The sequence below is a fragment of the Fonsecaea pedrosoi genome (genome assembly GCF_000835455.1).
Source record: "Fonsecaea pedrosoi CBS 271.37 unplaced genomic scaffold supercont1.5, whole genome shotgun sequence".
Lineage (NCBI taxonomy): Eukaryota > Fungi > Ascomycota > Eurotiomycetes > Chaetothyriales > Herpotrichiellaceae > Fonsecaea > Fonsecaea pedrosoi.
The window spans coordinates 1546100-1565334 of NW_013550611.1; the positions used below are offsets into that span (position 1 = coordinate 1546100).

Consider the following 19235-nt stretch of genomic DNA (forward strand, 5'->3'; position numbering starts at 1 on the left):
CTTGTGTTTGACGCACTCACTCTGTGTCTGCGATCGATATATGTTTTTTGAGGGACAGACTTTATTGGACAGCCGTGTGGTGGTGCGTCATCAGTCTTTTCACTTTTGATCGGGGGGAGAGACTCGGTACACATGTCTAAGCTGGTGTGGTACTCTATTATTGCATACGAACGACAGCAGGGTGAGAGAAGTCGGTGAGAAAGTCACGGTTTTGGATCTCTCGAACCAGCTTATCCTCTTGGGGGGTTTGAGCCGTGCAGGTGAAGGTCAAAATGGCCGAGGTGGAAGAAAACCACTCGACACTGGTGAATCCCAGGAGGGCCGAGTCCCCTCATTCGACGCCGTCGCCCCCGGTCCACAGTCCACACTCGTCGTCGCCCAACACCACGATGACGACACCGGACCAGTCGCCCGGGAACGACGATGATATCTGGGACACGTCGTCGGACCATGAACACGCCCCGCACGCGGCGGCGACGGCGGCGGCACTGACAGGCGGGGCGTCGGATTTCCCGGCCCAGTCGTCAACAGACACGTCCAGCCACGGACAAGGAGGGGCGGCGAGGATCAGGCGAGAAGTCATCCTGAGCGATGTCCCCTCGCTGCGTCGTCAGCACATGACGGACGGATACCGCGAGGGCCTCTCGGTGGGAAAGGCGCGGGTCATGCAGAGTGGTTTCGACGCGGGATACCCCTTGGGGGTGGAGGTCGGACTACGCGTGGGCAAAGTGCTGGGGGTTCTGGAGGGCGTCGTCTCAGCCCTGACCACCAAGCCGGCGCGGTCGAGTGGTAAACCGGTCGGCGAAGCGGGGTTGGGTTCTTCTACAGCGACAGGTTCAAACACCTCGCTACCAGGTATTGAAGGGCCGCAACACGGCGTCGTCGATCGAGAAGACGAGCCCCACGGTCTCAACACTTCTCGTCCCGCCCCAGGGGATGACGACGACCTGACTTTTGTCCGAAACCTGTATACTCGGGCCCAAAGGGAGCTGAAGATTTCAGAACTGCTAAAGGGCCTGGACGATGAGAAGATTGCCTCGATTCCGGATGCCGCCATCAATAGTACCAGTGGCGGTGACGGTGACGGCGGAGGAGGCATGGAGCACAAGCAAGCTGAGAGAGCAGCACCACCACCACCACCACCATTGCCCACGGAGATCGAGGCTGTCCTGGTAAAATGGGAACGAACTGTGCTGGGCGCGCTGAGAAAGAATGATTGAAAGATGACGATGAAGACGACGAAGACAGAGACAAAAACCCATATAAACCACCCATCCATGCATGAATCGGCCACACCCACACCCGCACCCAACACGCCACGGAAATCTAGGACCATTTATTAGACCGCTCAAAGAACCCACTCAGCTTCACTCCCGTTTGCGCCAGGCAGTACCTCATTACACCACAACTCAGGACCGTACGGGCCGTACAAGTCCGTACGACGACGCCACATTCCCGAACCGGAAACGGGTTGCACTAGCAGCAGGAGCAGGAGCAGTAGCAGGAGCAGGAGTGTGGGAGAGAGAGACATGACGGGTCCGGAGAGGCGACAACCGAGCCTCGATAGATTGACGGACGAGGTGCGAACAGACTCCCCTAAACGAGACGATACGTTGAAACTGCGTTGAAAAGGACAAGTACGTCGAACGCGCGCACATACTGGTCATGGGCAACGGTAGCGATGGACGATAGTAGTGGATGATGGAGGTGGAGGTGGTGATGGCGGTGGCAATTGTACGGTCATGTACATATCACAGGTGCCGCTCTCTATTGGTACGTGCGTGTATATGTACTGTATACACCTACATTGCCACACCACAGAGGTCTCTCCTCTCCTCTCCTCTCCTGGTCGGATTTTCCACCGGCAAGAGAATATTTGCGAGAGTTGATAGGGGTATTATCGGGCAAGGGACAATGAAAACATGAAACATGATAGTGGTGAGGGATGATGGTTTTGCATGTCCTTTATCTCTTCATCCATGCTCGATGTGCTTGTTGGGCACGTGCTCCGTATTCGTACAAGGAAAGCTCCTTCTCCATCATAGAGCACATATTCATTGTATCTTCGTCAATCTCGTCTCACCACCCTCCCTGGCAGTCTCATTTTCGTCCTGACACGCGCATTCTCGGCCCTACTCCATTCTCGCATACCTCTCTCTCGCTCTTTGCCGCGTCTCTTCTAAAAACCCACCGTAATCGCCTTTGGTATTTCGCTCCGCTTCAACAACAGCATCGCCAAGTTTGCCGCCTTGAGCACCCAATCCGACTCCAGCAACATAGACATCTTGACTTATCGGCGCCGTCATCCCCTCTCCAGACGCACCAAGGCCTTGTCCGGCGGTATAGCCCATTTTGCTCAGCAATGAGGCGCCCTTGGACTGAATAGGTGGCTGGGAACTTTCATCATCCGATGACGCGCGTGATGACCTCGGTGCGTTTCCAACTTGTTCGCCTTTTTTATTGACCACACCATAGATCTTGCGTCTCTCTTTTGCTCGATCGCGATATTCATGCACAGGTTTCGCCGCGGCCATGACAGGCTGCAATTGAATCCCGTGTTTCGCTAATTTCGCCTCTGCCTTTTTGACCTTGATTTCATCTTGTAAATTCGAGCGGTGTAGGTCGCTCAGACGCTCGTGCTTGTTGACTTCTGCCGCGTTATTGAATTGACGCATACAGAGATAGCAGCAGTGTCGAGTTGGGTCCGCATAAGACTGCGATGGCGGTGCCTCCGTACTTTCATTCCCATCCGTTGATCTCGAGTCGTCCCTAGCCTGGGACCTTTTGGAGATGCCATGCAGTTCAGCGTGACGATTACTCCAGAACTGGAGGTGCGATGGCACCGTCTTCTTGACTCCGATCGTCTCCGCCTCTGTTTGAGCCTTTCGCTTCTTCGCCTTCTCTGTGTCTTTGGCTGGTTTGCTGCCTGCCTCTGTGCGTGTGGCAGCGCCATTCTTGGGCTCCTGTGAGCTCGTGTTTGGCATCGATACAGCCAGTTCCTTCACATACGCCCCCTCGTCCCAATATGCCAGCTTCATAGCGGGATTGCCCACGGGGCTGAAGCAGAAGCGTTCAGTGTCAGGAGTAGAGTTCAATACGGGAACGAAGACGCCAGCATGGATATAGCTGACAAGCACCTGCTTCGATGCGATCGTGAATCGCTCAAAAGAATTGTATCGAGTCAATGCAGCTTGTGCGTCCTCGATCGAGGCATACTCTGCAAAGCCATACCGCCAACTCTCGTTGGTTTTTCGATCGCGGACAAGCAGCACTCGGCGCAATGTACCTTCTTTGGCTCCAAGATTGGCGTCACCGGTGGTGGACGCAACTTTGGCACCTTTTTTAGCAGACAGTTCATCTTTTTGAGTTGATGAGCTTGGTTTGTTAAGCTTTGATACGCCTTTAACGAGCAACTCTTCCGACACAGAAGGCTCTAACCCACGTAACAGAAGGAATTGAGAGGGGCGGTTGTCTGGGGAAGCATCGTTATCGCCAACGTTGGGCGGCTTCGTCGGGATAGCGTAGGTTGGATGCTCTATAAACCGTGAGCAACGTAACGATACTCGGTTCCATCAGACGTACCTGGTTTCTCAGCTTGACATCGGAAACATCGATCTCGAGTTGCAAAGTTGTTGATGAGGCACTATCAGGTCATCAGCTTTGTAGCTCCAAGGCCATGCATTTCCCACGACATACCGAATCGCAAATCCAATCTGGTTCCTCAGTCCTGCGCGGGTCTTTCCGTTCTCGACTGAATGTTATCCGAACTTTGGCTGCGCTTCCGTTGGACTTATTGTTGTCCCCATACAGGTAGAGAATGGGGTAATTGCGATCCATGAAAGCTTCCGCTTCTTGTACTGCGCCGAAGCGGATAAAGCCAAATCTCCTAGACTGTTCTGCCAACCATGTGAGAAGAGTATCCCCCAAAATGCCCCTAAGTCTTTCCTCCCAAGCTTACTGGTTTGCTTGTCGCGAATGACTCGAACATCCTCGAGGCCTTCGGCATGATAGTATTGTTTGAGTTCCGAGGAGATCTGTTTCGCAAAGTCGAGAAAAACCTTAGCCATATATTCCGGAGGAAACAGAGCAAAGTCATCGTGGACAACCAGATGATTTTGCGTGTGGTCAGGGAAATTCGGGCAGGAGTATTCGAACATCGTTTTCAGTCAGATGAGGAGCTAGTCCATCCATCATAATTTCCCTGCTTGGAGCGCCCCGACTCGGTGGTCTCTCGTCTGAGGAGGTCCGATATCTGCTTCGACTTCGACTGCGGTAGTCTCGTGAACCGGAGCGAGGGTCGTCTCGGTCATAATACGCAGATCTACCTCGGCGAGGAGAGGGCGAGCTGCGATCATCATCATAATACCGGTTGCGCCTGTCATAGCTGCGGTCACGTCTTCGATCTGGACTCCGTGCCCGACCACGAAAATGGAATTCTCCCTGAGACGGTCCGATTGGTGGTCGGCTTATGTCTTTGAGTGTTTACATATCAGTATAATGGCCTCAATCTCCCGCCCCTTTCTGAACTATGGTTTACCGTGTGGAGGACTTCGTTTCTGAGGGGAGCTCTGTCTGCGTTCTCGGGATCGTGACCTCGACCGGTCATCGTAGAAATCATCTTGTTGTGAGGCATGATATGGTCTGTATGGCTGTTGAGGGCCGTTGTGCCCACTGCGCCGGCGATAAGACGACATGAGTTTACGAAGGTAGAAGGTGTACGTTGTGAAGCAAGTCGGGATGAGTGTCACTGCGAGTGTCGTGTCGCAGTCAACATTCGTGAACCATTCGGCAAAGTTTCCTGAACCGATGATTAGAGACGAGGCTGCAACTCCGTACTAATGTCATCACCAGGCATACACAACTATCTCACAATCTGATTCTCTGCTAGGGTCACAGACGTCCAAGTGTCGTTGCCAGATGTATGCAAACAATGCAGGGTACGAATCTACACTACAGGCAGGCCGTCTTAAGCACTCTTCTCGTTCGCGATTCTCCTCCCCAGAAACCCCATCAGTCTCTTCCCGCCCCGCTCCTCGGTTGTTGTTCTGAAACCGCATCTCTCACTTTTTGTCTCCGTTTCTGGCCGGCTCTTTTGGAGCTTGGGTCTGACTTCTTCTTCGACCGTCGGCCCAAACTCTGTGACTGTGGCTGGAGCCGTCTGCGGCACGCACGCTTTCCTAAGCATTCCACCACTATTGAAAGGACTTAGTGGTCGTCGTTTTCTGTCCACGTCAAAGTTTGCCCCGTTGATAGTCACCGTGAGCTTCTTTTTCAAGCGTTGTCGAGGTGATTTGGTCGATGGGGTTGGTGATGGTGGTATTTCAGCATTTCTCTTTGTTCGTTTATCCTCTGTGGTTTTCTCGCGCCGGCTGGGTGATCTGGGAGACCTCGGAGATCTTGGGACCTTTGATGATAAGTCCTCGATACTATCTTTGGTTCTGACGCTAAGCGAATCATCGGAGTCGCTGAGTGGGGTATTGATGGAGCTTGCGGAGGACTTGGTTTTTGTCAGTGTCGGTCTTTCTGTTATCGAGGTAATGTGTCCGATTTTGGTGGGTGATGTCAGTGTGGAAGATTGACGAGGAGAACTTCCAAGTGGTGAGCTATCGTCCCAATGTTCATGCGCAGTGTCGTGAGCGGATTCGTTCACCAACTGAACATTTCCTGAACTCTCCGATACGATTGAGGATCTAGTGCTGCATGTGGAAGGGCAAACTTGCAACTGGACAATGCCATGCTCCTCGAGGTATTCTGAAGAGATAGTCAGTACATCCATTAGTCCAGAAGAATAGCGTGCTGACCATAAGGGCGAAAATGGAATTGAAAAGCTGCGTATGGCATATCAACCGGGTCAAGGAGTTGATACTTGTATCGTCGAGGACGAATACAGGGCTCAAGATAACCACTGTTGGTCAACCTGCACACTGTGAGACTTCTGCGGATAAGCAGAAGAGAAGAGACACTAACCGCAGCCCATCAGCATTATCACTGACACTGCCAGTCTCTCCCAGGCCTGGTTCAAGGTCTCGAACTCGCTTCCTATGTTCGATGCGATGTACGTTGATCTGGACTATATCCTCGTCGTGCCCACCTCTTTCGCCGTCTTCCAGTCCTCCAAATCTCAGTGCCTGTGTCTTGAGCACGGCGCGACCACTGTCTGGATCCAAGCCTTCGCTAATCAGGTTGTACATCATTTTGCCATGGAAACCATGCTTTGCCGTGCAATCCCACGATGTGACGACCTTGCCGTTGATTAGGAGTTTGAAGAACCAGGCGGCTTCCGGAGGATGTGGGCCGTCGACGGTGTATTCGAACCAAATCTGGCTGCCGGGGTAGATTGGGACGAAGCAAGCAACAGACGGATAAGGCGAGGAGGGCGCATTCTCGTGCTGGTAGTTGAGTTGGAAAGGATCCTTCGGTCCAGAAGAAGGCTTGTGGTACTGAAACTCTGGTAGCCTGCAGATGTCGAACTGTGATACGATGCAGATCTCAATCCCTCGTAGCTTCACCATAGTGGATGGGTATCTGATCGTGCATCAGGACGTCAGAGAGAATGAAGGGCTTAGATGGCTATCGGGTCTGTTTGAGAGGAGTCGGTACAGAGGTCGCAATCTTGCGATTGATGCTAGTGGTAGCTCAACCTGGTCAGCTTCAGTCGAAAGGAAGGAGTGAAGGAGGTGGGTGTGGCAGAAAGAGTCCTGCCATAAGGTTTCTACAGAACTACATGATCCGAGAAACCTTTACGGGAGCGAAGACGTCGGTATTGCCATAACATTTTGGTTCTCATTCAAGGAGGATGCTGTTGTGCAACTCCATGACCAGAACCCCTTGGTTTCATTACGACATCAAGTCCAGCATCAGCAACTTCCTTGGACGCCAGGCTGGACCGCTCATGTTTCCCATCTACGCTGCTTCTTACATTCGACTCCCTTTAGCCGAGTCGCGTATTTCCTGCCCCCTTCACGGTTCAATGCACAACTCACTCCCTCACAGTTCCCAGGCCCAATGGCTACCAACCGAGCTTCACTTCTTCATCTTCCTTCACCACCACAAACTCAACTTCCTCATGCTCCGGATTCAGGTACAGCATATTGAACCAGTCCAACATATGCCTCCAGCATCTCGCTATCGCATTCTCCGTATACGCGTGCTCTCCACTAGCGTAGCAGTTGCAGCCAAACTCATCACGACCAGCTATCGGTGTCTCAATGGCCGAGTGGGAGACGAAATAAGCTCGACACCGCTTGCTCACGAAGGTGATAAAGCCGTCCGACGCACCATTGTTGATGAGATCTGCTATCTTGTGTTGAGGTGTGACCAGAGTAATGCCGTTGATGCGCCCTGACCATGCATCCCCTGCAGAGAAGTGTCAGTCCGTCCTAGATTTTAGCCAGTGCCACACATACAATGCTCAGCAAGATATTCCAGCACAGCTGTCCCCGTGTACTCCAGCCCGACGAGATCCAGCTTTGCTTCCTTGTCAACCAAAGTTGGAATCACCTTTTCAAACATGTAAGACACGTGCTCCACGTAGTCAAAATTGCCAGGAATTCTATTCTTGACGTTGTCCACTCGTGGAGCATCGTGCACACTACTCGGTCTCGGCAGCGAAAGCCATTCATGTGGCGACACAGCGCGTCCACCGCCTCGATACCAGAGCAGCTGACATGGATTTGCAACGATGAGACCAGCCGCAGACGCAGACGTTGACGTTGACGTTGACGTTGATGTTGACATAGGTGAAGTCTCGAGCACAGGGACAGACAGGAGAGCTTTGGTGAACTCTACCAGCGAGCCGTGCTTGATACCTTCCTCCCCGATGATGCGCCAGCTCAAGACTCCTGGTTCCATATTCCTCTCGCCAAAGAAGACGGTCACGCGGCTCTTGGTTGTACAGTCCTTGGACACGAGGATAGGGACGTGATTGTCTGATTCGGCTGCACCAAGTGGTAGTCGGACAGTTTCGCAGCCCAGATTGGCCAACCGGTCACTGATGATATGACGGATCGCAGCTAGAATGAATACGTTGAGCAATTAAAACACCCAACCCATACCGACACACGGCTCCGACAATCGAAGAGCGAAGGAAAACTCACTGTTATTTGCCCCTACCAAGGCCCAACCCCACCCCTTGAGCATTAGCCTTTTATGTCCAACAGTGTTCCTAGGAGGAGGAGCTCCATAGAGTGTCGATAGATAGATAGATACCAACCAAAACACCAAACACCAACGCAAAACTCCTTACTCCAGATCGGTAGTGTTGGCAAACAACTCACATTTATGCACCTCATTCCACCGATCATTCCGATTAATCTTGTACTGAAACTTGCGGTCGGGGCTCCGAATCGAGCGGACCCGATCGTCCTCGTTGACGAAGAACCCCAACTTGGCGAGGTCTGGTTCGAAGACGGCGTCAGCGGGGAGCGTGTGAGCGAGACGGCGAAACATGGCGGTAATGTGTGACGTGTGAAGGGTGGATGGTGGACAGTGGATCTGAAAACGCACACGCGCTGGGAGGTGGGTTAGCGCGGCTGGGCTGTGTATATGTCTGTGATCTGTGTATGCGGTGAGTGTGTGGTTTGATTCGGGTTGGTTTCTTTTTGACGGAGAATAGGCGAAATGAGCTTTGATGGAGAACAGAAGCTAAGAGAGTTTTCGAGTTTCGGGAATTTCAATCGTGGATTTTGAATTACAAATCGCGAGTCGCAAGAATGAATGAACGAACGAGGAGGACAAGGCTGAGAGTGAGTAGAAAAGAGGCGTTGGTGAGGCTCTGGAGAGGTGAGGCTTTCAACCAAGTGAAGACCTGAACCACCACACCACCACCACCGATTAAATCACCGTCTCCTTCGTGAGGCCAAAGGAAAGTGGTAAAGCCTTCTTCTCACTGAAACGTCCGGAAACTCAACAAGCCCACGCGCAGACTGTGAAATAAACTAACACCTAATTAACAACGTGCCTAGGTTGAAAGGGAATTACGTATGTGCGCAGAAGGCGAAAAAGTTATGCGAGATTCCGTTCGGCTCGAGATAGAAAAGTCATGTCTGTCTTGATGGTACAAACAACTATTCCAATTTGGCCTGATTTAGGGCAATCGACCATCACCTCATCCTTGTGATGCATCAAAATAAGCGTCATGATACCCTTCATGTCATCTCTAGACTCCCATGCATGCATTTTACTCTCCAAAACAAAATCCCAACCAGTGCATTGCCCAGCCCATTATGTTCACAACCCCATCAAAGTCCGCCCGTAGCATCCATTTGAACATCAAACATGTCCCATAAAGGCATAGCACATGATCCCCCGTTGTTCTTAGTCGTACATATTCAGTAGACTCCTGCCCCATTGGACAATGCCTCCACCCGAGACACATCAACAGAAACTGTAACTCATCAATCTTGGGCGTGGCAGCTCATGATCCAGCTCTGGCAACCCCAAGGCTACCACTTCTTTGCGAATGGAAGCTCCCACTTGCAATGGGTGCAAATCCCTTGGCCAAGTCGAATCCGCCGTCACCATCCTCGTCGTCAGCATCGTGATTTGAAGTCGTATCCGCATTGTTCGCCGAAAGATGTGTACCGAACCTGCTGGGTCCCAGCTGATCATTCACTCCACTCGCTATATTCCCGTTGCTTGAGAAACTGCGTGCGAATCTACCGTTGTCGTCAGATGCCGTCCCGTTCAAGGTCTGCGAGTTTGCAGGACTGTCATCCCTCTTCTTGGCTGAACTTGAGCTGTTAGGAGCCTGACTACCTCTGGCGGGTTTGCTTGGACTGCCCATGCTGGCATCCATAGGCGGCGGGCTCGAACTCATTACACTTCTGTCAATTCCATTGGCTCGCTGGTCTTCATCCTTCACAGGTGACATGTCAGGCAGCGGTTGACCAGGGGTTGCACCCATGATACCCTTCCAGAAGAGCCCTTGAGGCCCCGCAGGCGAGGACTCTGGCATGAACTTGCTAGGAGCAACCAGAGTACTTGGAGGAGCTAATCGAGGGTTCTGTCGCAATGGCGCAGGCGTAATTATGCTATGTTGAGAAGGATGGAAAGGGGTATCCAGGTAGGAGGATGACAGTGTGGGATTTGTCGGTGAACGATGGGGAGGCGGAACAGACGACGGAAGCGTATACATGGGCAGGTTTTTCCCCAGCTGTGGTGTTGCTGCTGCATGGCCATGTCGCAAAGGCGATTCTTCGAGGTCGATATCCGGAAGGGTGTTCTGTGTATCCGTTCTTCGCCTTTGAGGTGTAATAGCCTCTGCGGGATGCGAGACAGGTGGCGCCAGGCTGGGGCTCGGGGGGTATGGTTGTTGCCTTGGGTTGAAGGGAGGAAACGGGAGACTCAGCTTAGCAGAAGCAGGCCCAGCTCGGTCGGACAGATCGCGTGCAGAGAACTGGCTAACCATACTAGTATCATAACCAAGGTTCTGACCATTAGGCCCCCGGAAGTTGGGATTGACTTCTTTGCCAGAAGCGGGCGACGACGGAGCCGAGCCTCCACGGCGGGCTTGTTTCTTCCAGTACTCTTGACGAAATTCTGGGGCAATCTGCCATTTCATCCCCTTTCCAGGCTCGTCTGTCCGTCGAGGAACCTTTTGAAATGCTTTATTCAGTGAAAGATTGTGTCGGATAGAATTCTACTCATGTTAGTATCCAAGGAAGTGAACAATTGAGGCGCAAAGACATACCTGCCAGCCACTGTTGGAGTGGCGATAGAAGGCATACTTGTCAGCAATGAAGGAATAGATGTTGCTCAAGGTCAACTTCTCCTCTTCGCTCGAGAAAATGGCCTGGGCAATCATCGTCGCGTAACTGAAGGGCGGCTTGAGGTCCTTTGCACTGTCCCGACTGTAGTCGATCTCTTGGGTGCTTTCCATCATCATTCCCCGACCATACATGGGCGACATGGGCATTTTACTGTCGAAGACGCCTCGCTGAGACTTGCCATCGGCAATCTGGGCGGGCGGTGTCGCTTCGCGTTTGAAATCGGGAGGTGCTGGAGCCAGCGATGGGAAATTTTGACCCGGTCCCGCCGAAGACTCGTATCTCGCGGTCTCAGGCTGGGGTTGAGCAGGACTGACTTCCTCGCCGGCGGCCAACGCTTTGGCACGTTCAATAAAGTAAGGGTCAATCTCAACCTTGTCACCCGGAGTGACAAACATCATTTGCGTGCCGGCAATCTCCAGGATGTCGCCCGACTTGATCTGTTTCCTCGAGCCCTTTTTGACGAGGACGTTATTGACCCGAACTCCGTTTCGACCGTTAACTCGGACATGCCAGCCACCTTCATCCACCGGATAATCCGCGTCATAGTAGATCGAAGCATGGTGTCGCGAAACAATCTTGCTCGGACCGAGGTCGATATGAACTGGTAAGACGTCCTTCAGGTCGGCGATGGGACTCGAAGCGCCGTTCAAGTTGGGCCGGTCATCTGGCGGCCTGCCAAAGTTGATGGATTGTTCGCGCACAAAGTATGTCCAATCTCGACCGGCAATCTTCGCATATGCCGACACCTTCTGCGGACTATTGCTCTGAACTTTGTCGTTGGAATACTCGGTTCTGGCGACAATGGGTTCTTTGGAAACTTGAAGGTAGGAGACTACCGAGTCGATAAGGTCGCTTTGTGAGATTTCTTCCGTGTCGTCGCCTGAGTCCAGCGCATGTGTGAGTTCAGGTTCAGGATCGGGAGTAACGGACTTCCTTCTGGCAGGCGCAGTACGAGAGTTGTGCACCTGTTTTTTGCAATCATGTTAGCTTCTGCGTCGCTCTTTAAGTGGGAAAAGGCGCGGGGAAAGCAAAAGTACCTTGCGCTTCTTTGCCGAAGTACGCGACGGCGATGAGTCTGGAAGATCGAGCTCCGAGGACTCTGCAAGGTCGGCGGGTTTGCGGCGTGCTTTCCTCTTCGATGGCGGCATATTCGTCCACGTCTACCGGGTCACGGCGCAGAGGTTCGCAGGAAGCAAAGCGCCTAGCAGCAACAGATACTGGGAGTTTACAAGGGTAGAGGGCGCAGGTGCGCTAGTTGGACTTTGCGACGTCAATCGTTGTTTTGGTTCTGACGCAGGGATTTTGGCGGAAGCGACTCGGCGAGTGAGGCATGGAATGGAATCCCAGCCTGAGAGGATAATGATAGATTGTTGGTGTGGATGGGACAAGTGGACAATGAATGCGCAAGGCAGTGTGGCGTGGATGGAGGAGGAGGACTTCAGTGGCTTGATAGAGGACAAGCGCAGGTTCCGATCGGTGCAGGGTGTTTAAGGTGTTTTGTTACCCTGTTAGTGTTGCGAGAAGTTTGTAGGTAGGGCGAAAAGAGGGATGAGAAAATAGACGGCTTGGTTTGACTGGCTTCCGGCAAAAGAGCGCACAGTCAAGGCCAGAGCGTGACTGGTCACGACCCAGTGAATCGCGTAATATCGTGCCGTATCACAACGCGTTTGAGTCGTGGGGTCTCTCTTTTTTTAATTTGTTTGGTCGTGGGATAATAGAGGGAAGAGCCTGTCACTACCACCCAGTCACTTTGTCATTCTTGAGAGGATTTTTGGGTTCCCTTTAGCAGTGCCTAATCATCATCACTACTTAACTAGGTGCCTAGACAGCGATTTTTCTTTAACTAAGAAATATTTCCTTGGTCACTTACCTTCCATAGGCACCCATTAGCTCCCTCTATTTACGACTTTAGGGGACTTCCAGGGCCAAGAGCTAGCAAAGGCACATGGCTCCCACGCTCTTGGGTAGCCTTAAGCAAGTCAGTCATCGCTTTTTCCGGATGGGTAAACAATCAAAAGCGCCAGGGTGTGGGAATATGCAGGGTGACAATGTCTTGTTTTAGAGTATTTTCATTCTCTCCTGCTGGGCCATTTGGATAATCCTTCGGTGTCTCTGTCTCTCCTTTTTCTCTTCCATCCCGAGGACAATATTCCTCCTCTCAGCCACTATCCTGTTTCTGTTCCCTTATCGAAGAATGTCGCATAACGCATAACAAGGGAACCAGATTCGCTTAACGCGCCTTGCCGATTGGCCCCAGCTCTGCATCCGCGTAAACACAATGACGTCCTTCTTGTTGCCACGATCTTGATCTTACCCGCCATTGCCGCTGTAATAATCAATACCGTATCTCATACCTCGTTAGTTACTGTATATCGAAGTCATGTGTCATTCATTCCTCATTGGCACAAGCACAAAATACAACTTGGGTCATTGATTGTAGTCAGAACCACTACTTATAGACATACCTCAATCTTTGACCGTCTCCCTCTATCCTTCTTCTTCTTCTTCTAGACTATGCATTACTCGCTGTCCATTCCAATCTTGCATTCTTGAGACACCTTCCTCCCTTTTCCGCATCTCTCCCTGCATTAGGGCCCACCCCGTGGTGCCCCTGAAACTTCGCATCTCCGCTGTCAGCCTTCCCGAGCACCACAAACGGCGCATAACAAAATACAAAACACAAATGAACATGAAAAAAAAAGGATGATCCATCCAACTAGGAAATGTCTCGGAGCCCCTGTCCATCATTCTCTTCTGCATATTCTCCGCCAACACCTTGCTGCTCAAAAAGGCACAAGAAACTGCTTTTGAACCCCCTCCCCCCCCCATATCAAAATAGACCCGGTAATGTTGCTTTTCAAAACTCGCAGCAATGTCCCGTCTCCCGAGTCATGAACGTCGTTATATGATGAAACCGATGCGGATTATGTCGTGTCAAATTTGAACCTACGCCAATTTGGAATCATGCCTCGACCAATTCAACTCCGTCAATGCCGTACCCAAAGTCAATGATAACCACCCGTGCATCTTGGCTCGTGCAGACAATCTTGCGGTAATCGCTCTTGGCCGCCAGTATCCAACTTGACGACCACCCCTCAAAATTGATCTTGAGCCCGCCGTCCTCGGCCGACTCACCCTTCTCTGCATCCCACACCTTGATCGAATGGTCGTAGCTGCCGCTGATGATGCGCGAGTTGGCCGAGTCGAGATGGAGCGACCGCACCAGATCTTTGTGCCCTTTCATCTCGCGGATCCGTTGGCCAGTGAGTGTGTCGTACTCGTAGATGACCCGGTCATTGCCGCCCGCAAAGATCGTTCGACCATTCTCTGAGAATTCTACGCAAGCAAGGCCTCGATCTTTAGACTGGAACTCCTTGATGCAGACCCCGTCTTCCAGACGCCACAACTTGGACATGCCGTCGCCGCTAGCGCTAGCCAAAAGATTCCCTCGGACTTGGACTGCATTGACAGGCCCACGATGTCCGAGAAGCGTTTTGACCAGTTTACCAGTCGAACGCTCCCAGATTTTGATCGTAGTGTCCTTGGAGCAAGTCACAATCCGCTCCTTGTCAATACAAACATCAAGGACCCCAGCGTGGTGGCCGATCAGTCGGAACATCGGTTTATAGTCCTCCTTGATCGACCACACTAGGCAGGAGAAATCCGAAGACCCTGTCACAAGGATCTCGTCGTCGTACTGCAGGCATAGCACCGATGCCTGGTGGTACATGGGAATCTCCGGTGAGGGTGGCGCTGGTGATGAAACGTAGGCTTTGAAGAACGGAACCACCCCTTCTGGTTCCGCTGGGGGGCTCTGGACCGACTGTCGTTCTCGGGGATTGTTTGGAGGCCCCAATTTGCGGATACACTGGTAGGTATGGGCATCCCACACACGAATTGTGTTATCGCGCGACCCGGTGATGATCTTCTGTTCATCGAATTGCGCGCAATAAACACTGTCTTTATGGCCGTTCAAATAGATTGCGGCGGCTTCTCCGTTGCGCCACCGCTTGTCAATCAGAGTCCGTACCTCGAGGAGCTTCCTGTAATCTTGCCCGGGCTTGTTTTTACCGATTCCGGCAAGACGCACGCCAGCACCTGGCAAGTCGTTTTTGGGCCCATACTCTCGCAGAAAGACTTCCCTCCAGACAGCTTGTGACTGACAAAGGTCGTGCCATTTGTGGGAAACAAGTGAAGCCTGGACAAGCGACTCCACGTCAAGGAATGAGAGGATCGATTCCACCAACTCTGTCGCAAGAACAGAGGCAGGGTCTCTGCAAATGACATGGACATTTGCCGGCGACGACCCGCGTCGGGCGCGGCTATCCAACACAATACCAATCCCACTTTCTGCGTCGTGCTCAGGCTTTTTGAGTTCTGACTCAGGAGGCTCATAGGGTGGTAGAGGGGGCGTCCTCGTGGCATGGAACAACTCGTTCTGAGCTGCAGCCGAAGCACGAGCTTCTGCGCCTCCGTGCACTAGATCCGACAGAACGGGAGGTCCTCGGAATCGCACAGATATTGGGTTTTCCAGGTCTGCTTGAAGCTCAGGAGAAGTGTAGAGGTTCAGTAATGGTAGAGAGGGTCTCCTCCGAGCACTAGGGTTTCGCAACAAGCGTCCACGAGACCTTGGTCTTGTGGGAATGGCCTCGACCAGATCCATCATGCCCACGCCTGGCTTCAGTGGCAACACTTGTGGTCCCTTGTTCTCTGCCACTTCCTCCTTTTGCTTAGAACTCCTCCCCCGAACTGTAAGCGACATTCGTCTCGTGAGAGAACGGATCTCGGAGATGCTGTGCTTAACGGACTGAGTAAAAGTCGAGTATCGTCGCGGCCGTGAGGGCTCGAGAATATGGTGTTCTCCAGAGAACTTTGCAAACGGATCGATAAACTCAGGGCCATTGTTTCCTTCACCTGCTTCCTCTTGGTTCCGATTGAAAGAACCCCAATCTAGCACATCGTGGGCGGCCGAGGTCATCATGAAAGACCTCCGAGTGGCAGGCCTTCGGAGAGATTCCTCAACCCCTGTTGAGCCCTCATAAGCCGTTTTCGGTCGACTTGGAATGAAGAGAGACGTCCTGCGCTGAGGAGCTATCGAAGCGGAAGGCCCATGGTAGGGCATGGCGGCGGTCAAACTGGAAGGTGGGAAGCAACAAACTCTGCGGAGGCGCCTGCCCAAAAGTGAGGGTGGTATATGCTGCCAGAGATGAAGGAATATTCCTCGTTGATAGTATTACAGGTTGGTCGGAAGTGAGCGAGCGATCTCATATATTCTGGTGTTGAGGACGGTGGCGAAAGGAGCGAACGAGGACAGACTGAACGGTAAAGCTCTCTGCTGACGGCAGACACATGAAGCAGTCATATGGAACGAGACTAGAAATAGCAGTGAGTGTTGGGTATGAAGTACAAGGAAGAAAGAGCGTGGATATGGTCAGTGAGTGGAATGGCTGGCCGAAAGACACAAAGCACAGGTAACAGATTTTAATTTTTGTTGATCCATCTTGACAATGGTCTGGGGGAGAGAGTGATGGCTTCACAGTGTTTTTGGTTGGACGAGTGGATAATTTTTCAAGGGCTTGGGGGTTTTCTAAGGACTGTGGAGCAAACTCCGGGTGATGGATTCGGTCAATAGGATGCGCAACAATGACAGACAGACCCGGCGAATGCGAAGCAGGGTGAGTGAGCCCCGTACCCCTGCCGAACCGTTCCATGCAGGGCACAATCCGGCCACCATTGGGCCATCACGTTGCCCCCGGAAACGTACCTAGATAGCTTAGCGGCACCTGTGCACTGCAGCAGGCTCAGCAAGCTCTCCTCGTAGGTGACTGGATTGCCCCCTGGACCGCCTGGAGCAGCTGGTGCAGGTCAGCCTTCAGCCCCAACTTCAGCAACCTCTGATCTCACACCGGTGTTTCAACCCTGGAACCGATGAAATTTCTTGGAGTTCCATCACACACATGGGTCTTGAGCGCTTACTTGCAATCTTTTCCGCTATCCACCAGCCTCCCCTCGTCTCCTCTCCTCACTCGTCCCCGTGGTTCGTCTCGCCAGCAGACTCCGCCTGGTGCCGCTGCCGAGGGTGCCATGCTGCTGCACGGCGAGTTGGCGATCCAGCTTTTTCATCTGTGGAGAGCTTCTCGCCCACTAATCATGCTTTGCATTTCGATCGTCAATGACATCTCGACTCGTATCCTGGACGACTTAGGATATCAAAGAAGAGAAGGACAATCCCTGGCCATCTTCATCTTACAAGAACGCCTGGCTATATTCGGAGGAGATATCTCTACCTTGAGTCATTTCTCGTGTGACCGTTCTTTGACCAGGGACCTCTTCAGCAGTTTCGCTGGCACTTGAGACGAAACGTCACACGCGACACAACCGCAACAGCAACAATGGGGACCATTCCTTTGCCATATATCATCTTTTTCCTATGGATCGAACCTGTTGCAACACTGGCCGGAGCATACTATGCCTGGCTACTACCATGGGCCTATCTCGAGATGACTGACGTTGCCTCCGCTCCTGGGGTTCTTGGTCTGCCCACGGCCACCCATGTCGTACTTCGACAACTCGGCAATCTGTATGTCGCATTTGCCATCAATGAAGCCTTTGTCTTGCGCGCAACAACCGACCTGAAAGTCTGGCGTACATTATTGATAGGCCTTCTTATCGCGGACTTTGGTCACTTGTACAGCTGTTTCCCGCTTGGAGTCAAGTCATACTACGATGTCGCGAACTGGAATGCCATGGCGTATGGGAATTACCTATTTGTCTATTGCGGGGCAGCGACGAGAATATGCTTTCTCCTGGGTGTCGGCATGGGAGGACCCAAGCGAGCGAAGAGCAAGGTCAAGAAGTCGGTCAGGTTGGCCCTTGAAGAAGCTCCTCCCGTCACGCCTACGCAGATGAACAAAACCCCTGCTCAGAGCACGAGGAGGAGGAAGAACAAGTCTAGCTAGACCAGTTGAAGGCGGAACGCGATACCCGGGCTTTTCCCCTCAATACGACACCACGACAGTGTCGGGGTCGTCCATTCGATGGTGAATTCAATTTATTTCCGGCCGCGACATATGATAGCAAAGTTTTGTTTTTGCTACTGCCATCCTCCTGCTTCTCGCGCGATAAGTGGCTATGTGGCTAGGAAATTAAGACATGGCCACAGCATCAGCGGAACACCGCAGAATTCCACAACACGTCGCTGGACTGCTTCTCCAGGCACATCGCCTAGTTTGCATTTCGGCTGACGGGCTGCTACCTCGCGTCTCGGTGTCCCTGATGATGTCTATTGTTCGTGGCTATACAATCGCGATGCTGGACAATGTATGCCCAAATCAAAGCCGAAGGGGTCCAGACACATAGTGGACAAGACAAGGCTCAGGGACGAGCAAGGATGACAAGGGTATTGACAATATCGCAAGATGTTGTATGGTTGGAATTGGGGTCGAGGTCCAGCCTCTGCTTGAGCCTCCTACCCAACGTACTGTGCTCTTGGATCATTGGTCAACGGAATTGGATCCGCGTAGCGCTGGGAGACTTGAAGCAACGAATGGAAGCGAAGAACGGTCTTGGGGATATGTGGATACGGATGGGACAAGACGAAGTCAGTGGGCGCACAGAGGGGGTAAATACAGGGAATCCAGTGCTAGGCATGGGACAGACCACCAAAACAGAGACGATGAGAAGGGACACATGAAAAACAAACCGCGAGCGGGACAGGGAAAGAGAATTTCAATTCGGTTCTGCAAGAAGGAGGTTATCAGAATGTTCTTGCGCGCACAATCACAACCGACAAACGGACTCGGGGATGAAAATGGAAAATAAGCCAGGGCCGAGATTGGGAAAGAGGGCTATGTACCTCGTATGTATGTATGTACTGTTGAAAAGCCTCATCGACGTCCCTAGGATACATTAAATAAATTCAGCCAGGCAATTTACCCACATGGCAAGGGTGAGCTCAAAAGTACTGACAAAATACGTACTCGATAGTTCCATCTCCTTTTACCTCGTCCAGAAAAAACCGAATGAATGAATGAATGTACTCCGGATACCGAGTGTATCTATACCATGGTGCCAATCAAGATCACGAACACGAACGACAGACAAATAATTAGAGGGGAGGGGGAATACCGTCCTACTTGTATAAAACCAAAGTGCATTTTCGACTTTGCTATTAATTGCTAATACAAGTTGTATCTGCATGGAAAGGTGATTGACTGGCAGACTGGCTTGCTGGCTCGCTGGCTCGTTGGCTGTAGATCGAAAAGCGCATCATCCTGAGCTTGACTCTGACTCTGACTACTGCTACCTAGTGTGATTGTACGTATGTACTCACTCTCCGTGATCATAATCATCCATACTGGTGGTACTGGGGGCACTGCATTGCACATTGCACATTCGATTACCTCGTCCATCCGTTTCCTTCTTTCTCACCTATTTTTTTGTTTAAAAAAAAAGAATCATGTTCGA

The 19235-nt window shown here is 52.0% G+C and overlaps 8 protein-coding genes across 8 annotated transcripts; 2 read left to right on the forward strand and 6 right to left on the reverse strand.

Moving 5' to 3' along the window:
• Positions 1-272: 272 nt before the first annotated feature.
• On the forward strand, positions 273-1220 carry Z517_08031 (uncharacterized protein; the record flags this gene model as incomplete). The annotated part of the gene is made up of 1 exon (XM_013426552.1): positions 273-1220. One exon carries the CDS (start codon positions 273-275, stop codon positions 1218-1220), a length of 948 nt encoding a protein of 315 aa, XP_013282006.1.
• A 912-nt stretch (positions 1221-2132) lies between these two features.
• Z517_08032 (uncharacterized protein) lies at positions 2133-4067 on the reverse strand (the record flags this gene model as incomplete). The annotated part of the gene is made up of 4 exons (XM_013426553.1): positions 2133-3535; positions 3583-3643; positions 3697-3896; positions 3959-4067. 4 exons carry the CDS (start codon positions 4065-4067, stop codon positions 2133-2135), a joined length of 1773 nt encoding a protein of 590 aa, XP_013282007.1.
• A 123-nt stretch (positions 4068-4190) lies between these two features.
• On the reverse strand, positions 4191-4694 carry Z517_08033 (uncharacterized protein; the record flags this gene model as incomplete). Its single annotated transcript, XM_013426554.1, has 2 exons — positions 4191-4465; positions 4538-4694. 2 exons carry the CDS (start codon positions 4692-4694, stop codon positions 4191-4193), a joined length of 432 nt encoding a protein of 143 aa, XP_013282008.1.
• A 272-nt stretch (positions 4695-4966) lies between these two features.
• On the reverse strand, positions 4967-6512 carry Z517_08034 (uncharacterized protein; the record flags this gene model as incomplete). The annotated part of the gene is made up of 3 exons (XM_013426555.1): positions 4967-5751; positions 5802-5917; positions 5968-6512. 3 exons carry the CDS (start codon positions 6510-6512, stop codon positions 4967-4969), a joined length of 1446 nt encoding a protein of 481 aa, XP_013282009.1.
• A 497-nt stretch (positions 6513-7009) lies between these two features.
• Z517_08035 (uncharacterized protein) lies at positions 7010-8448 on the reverse strand (the record flags this gene model as incomplete). The annotated part of the gene is made up of 3 exons (XM_013426556.1): positions 7010-7356; positions 7407-8012; positions 8277-8448. The coding sequence occupies 3 exons, from the start codon at positions 8446-8448 to the stop codon at positions 7010-7012; spliced, it is 1125 nt and encodes a 374-aa protein (XP_013282010.1).
• A 967-nt stretch (positions 8449-9415) lies between these two features.
• On the reverse strand, positions 9416-11917 carry Z517_08036 (uncharacterized protein; the record flags this gene model as incomplete). The annotated part of the gene is made up of 3 exons (XM_013426557.1): positions 9416-10639; positions 10691-11734; positions 11807-11917. 3 exons carry the CDS (start codon positions 11915-11917, stop codon positions 9416-9418), a joined length of 2379 nt encoding a protein of 792 aa, XP_013282011.1.
• A 1814-nt stretch (positions 11918-13731) lies between these two features.
• On the reverse strand, positions 13732-15891 carry Z517_08037 (uncharacterized protein; the record flags this gene model as incomplete). Its single annotated transcript, XM_013426558.1, has 1 exon — positions 13732-15891. One exon carries the CDS (start codon positions 15889-15891, stop codon positions 13732-13734), a length of 2160 nt encoding a protein of 719 aa, XP_013282012.1.
• A 1270-nt stretch (positions 15892-17161) lies between these two features.
• Positions 17162-17728, forward strand: Z517_08038 (uncharacterized protein; the record flags this gene model as incomplete). The annotated part of the gene is made up of 1 exon (XM_013426559.1): positions 17162-17728. One exon carries the CDS (start codon positions 17162-17164, stop codon positions 17726-17728), a length of 567 nt encoding a protein of 188 aa, XP_013282013.1.
• Between the last annotated feature and the right edge of the window lie 1507 nt (positions 17729-19235).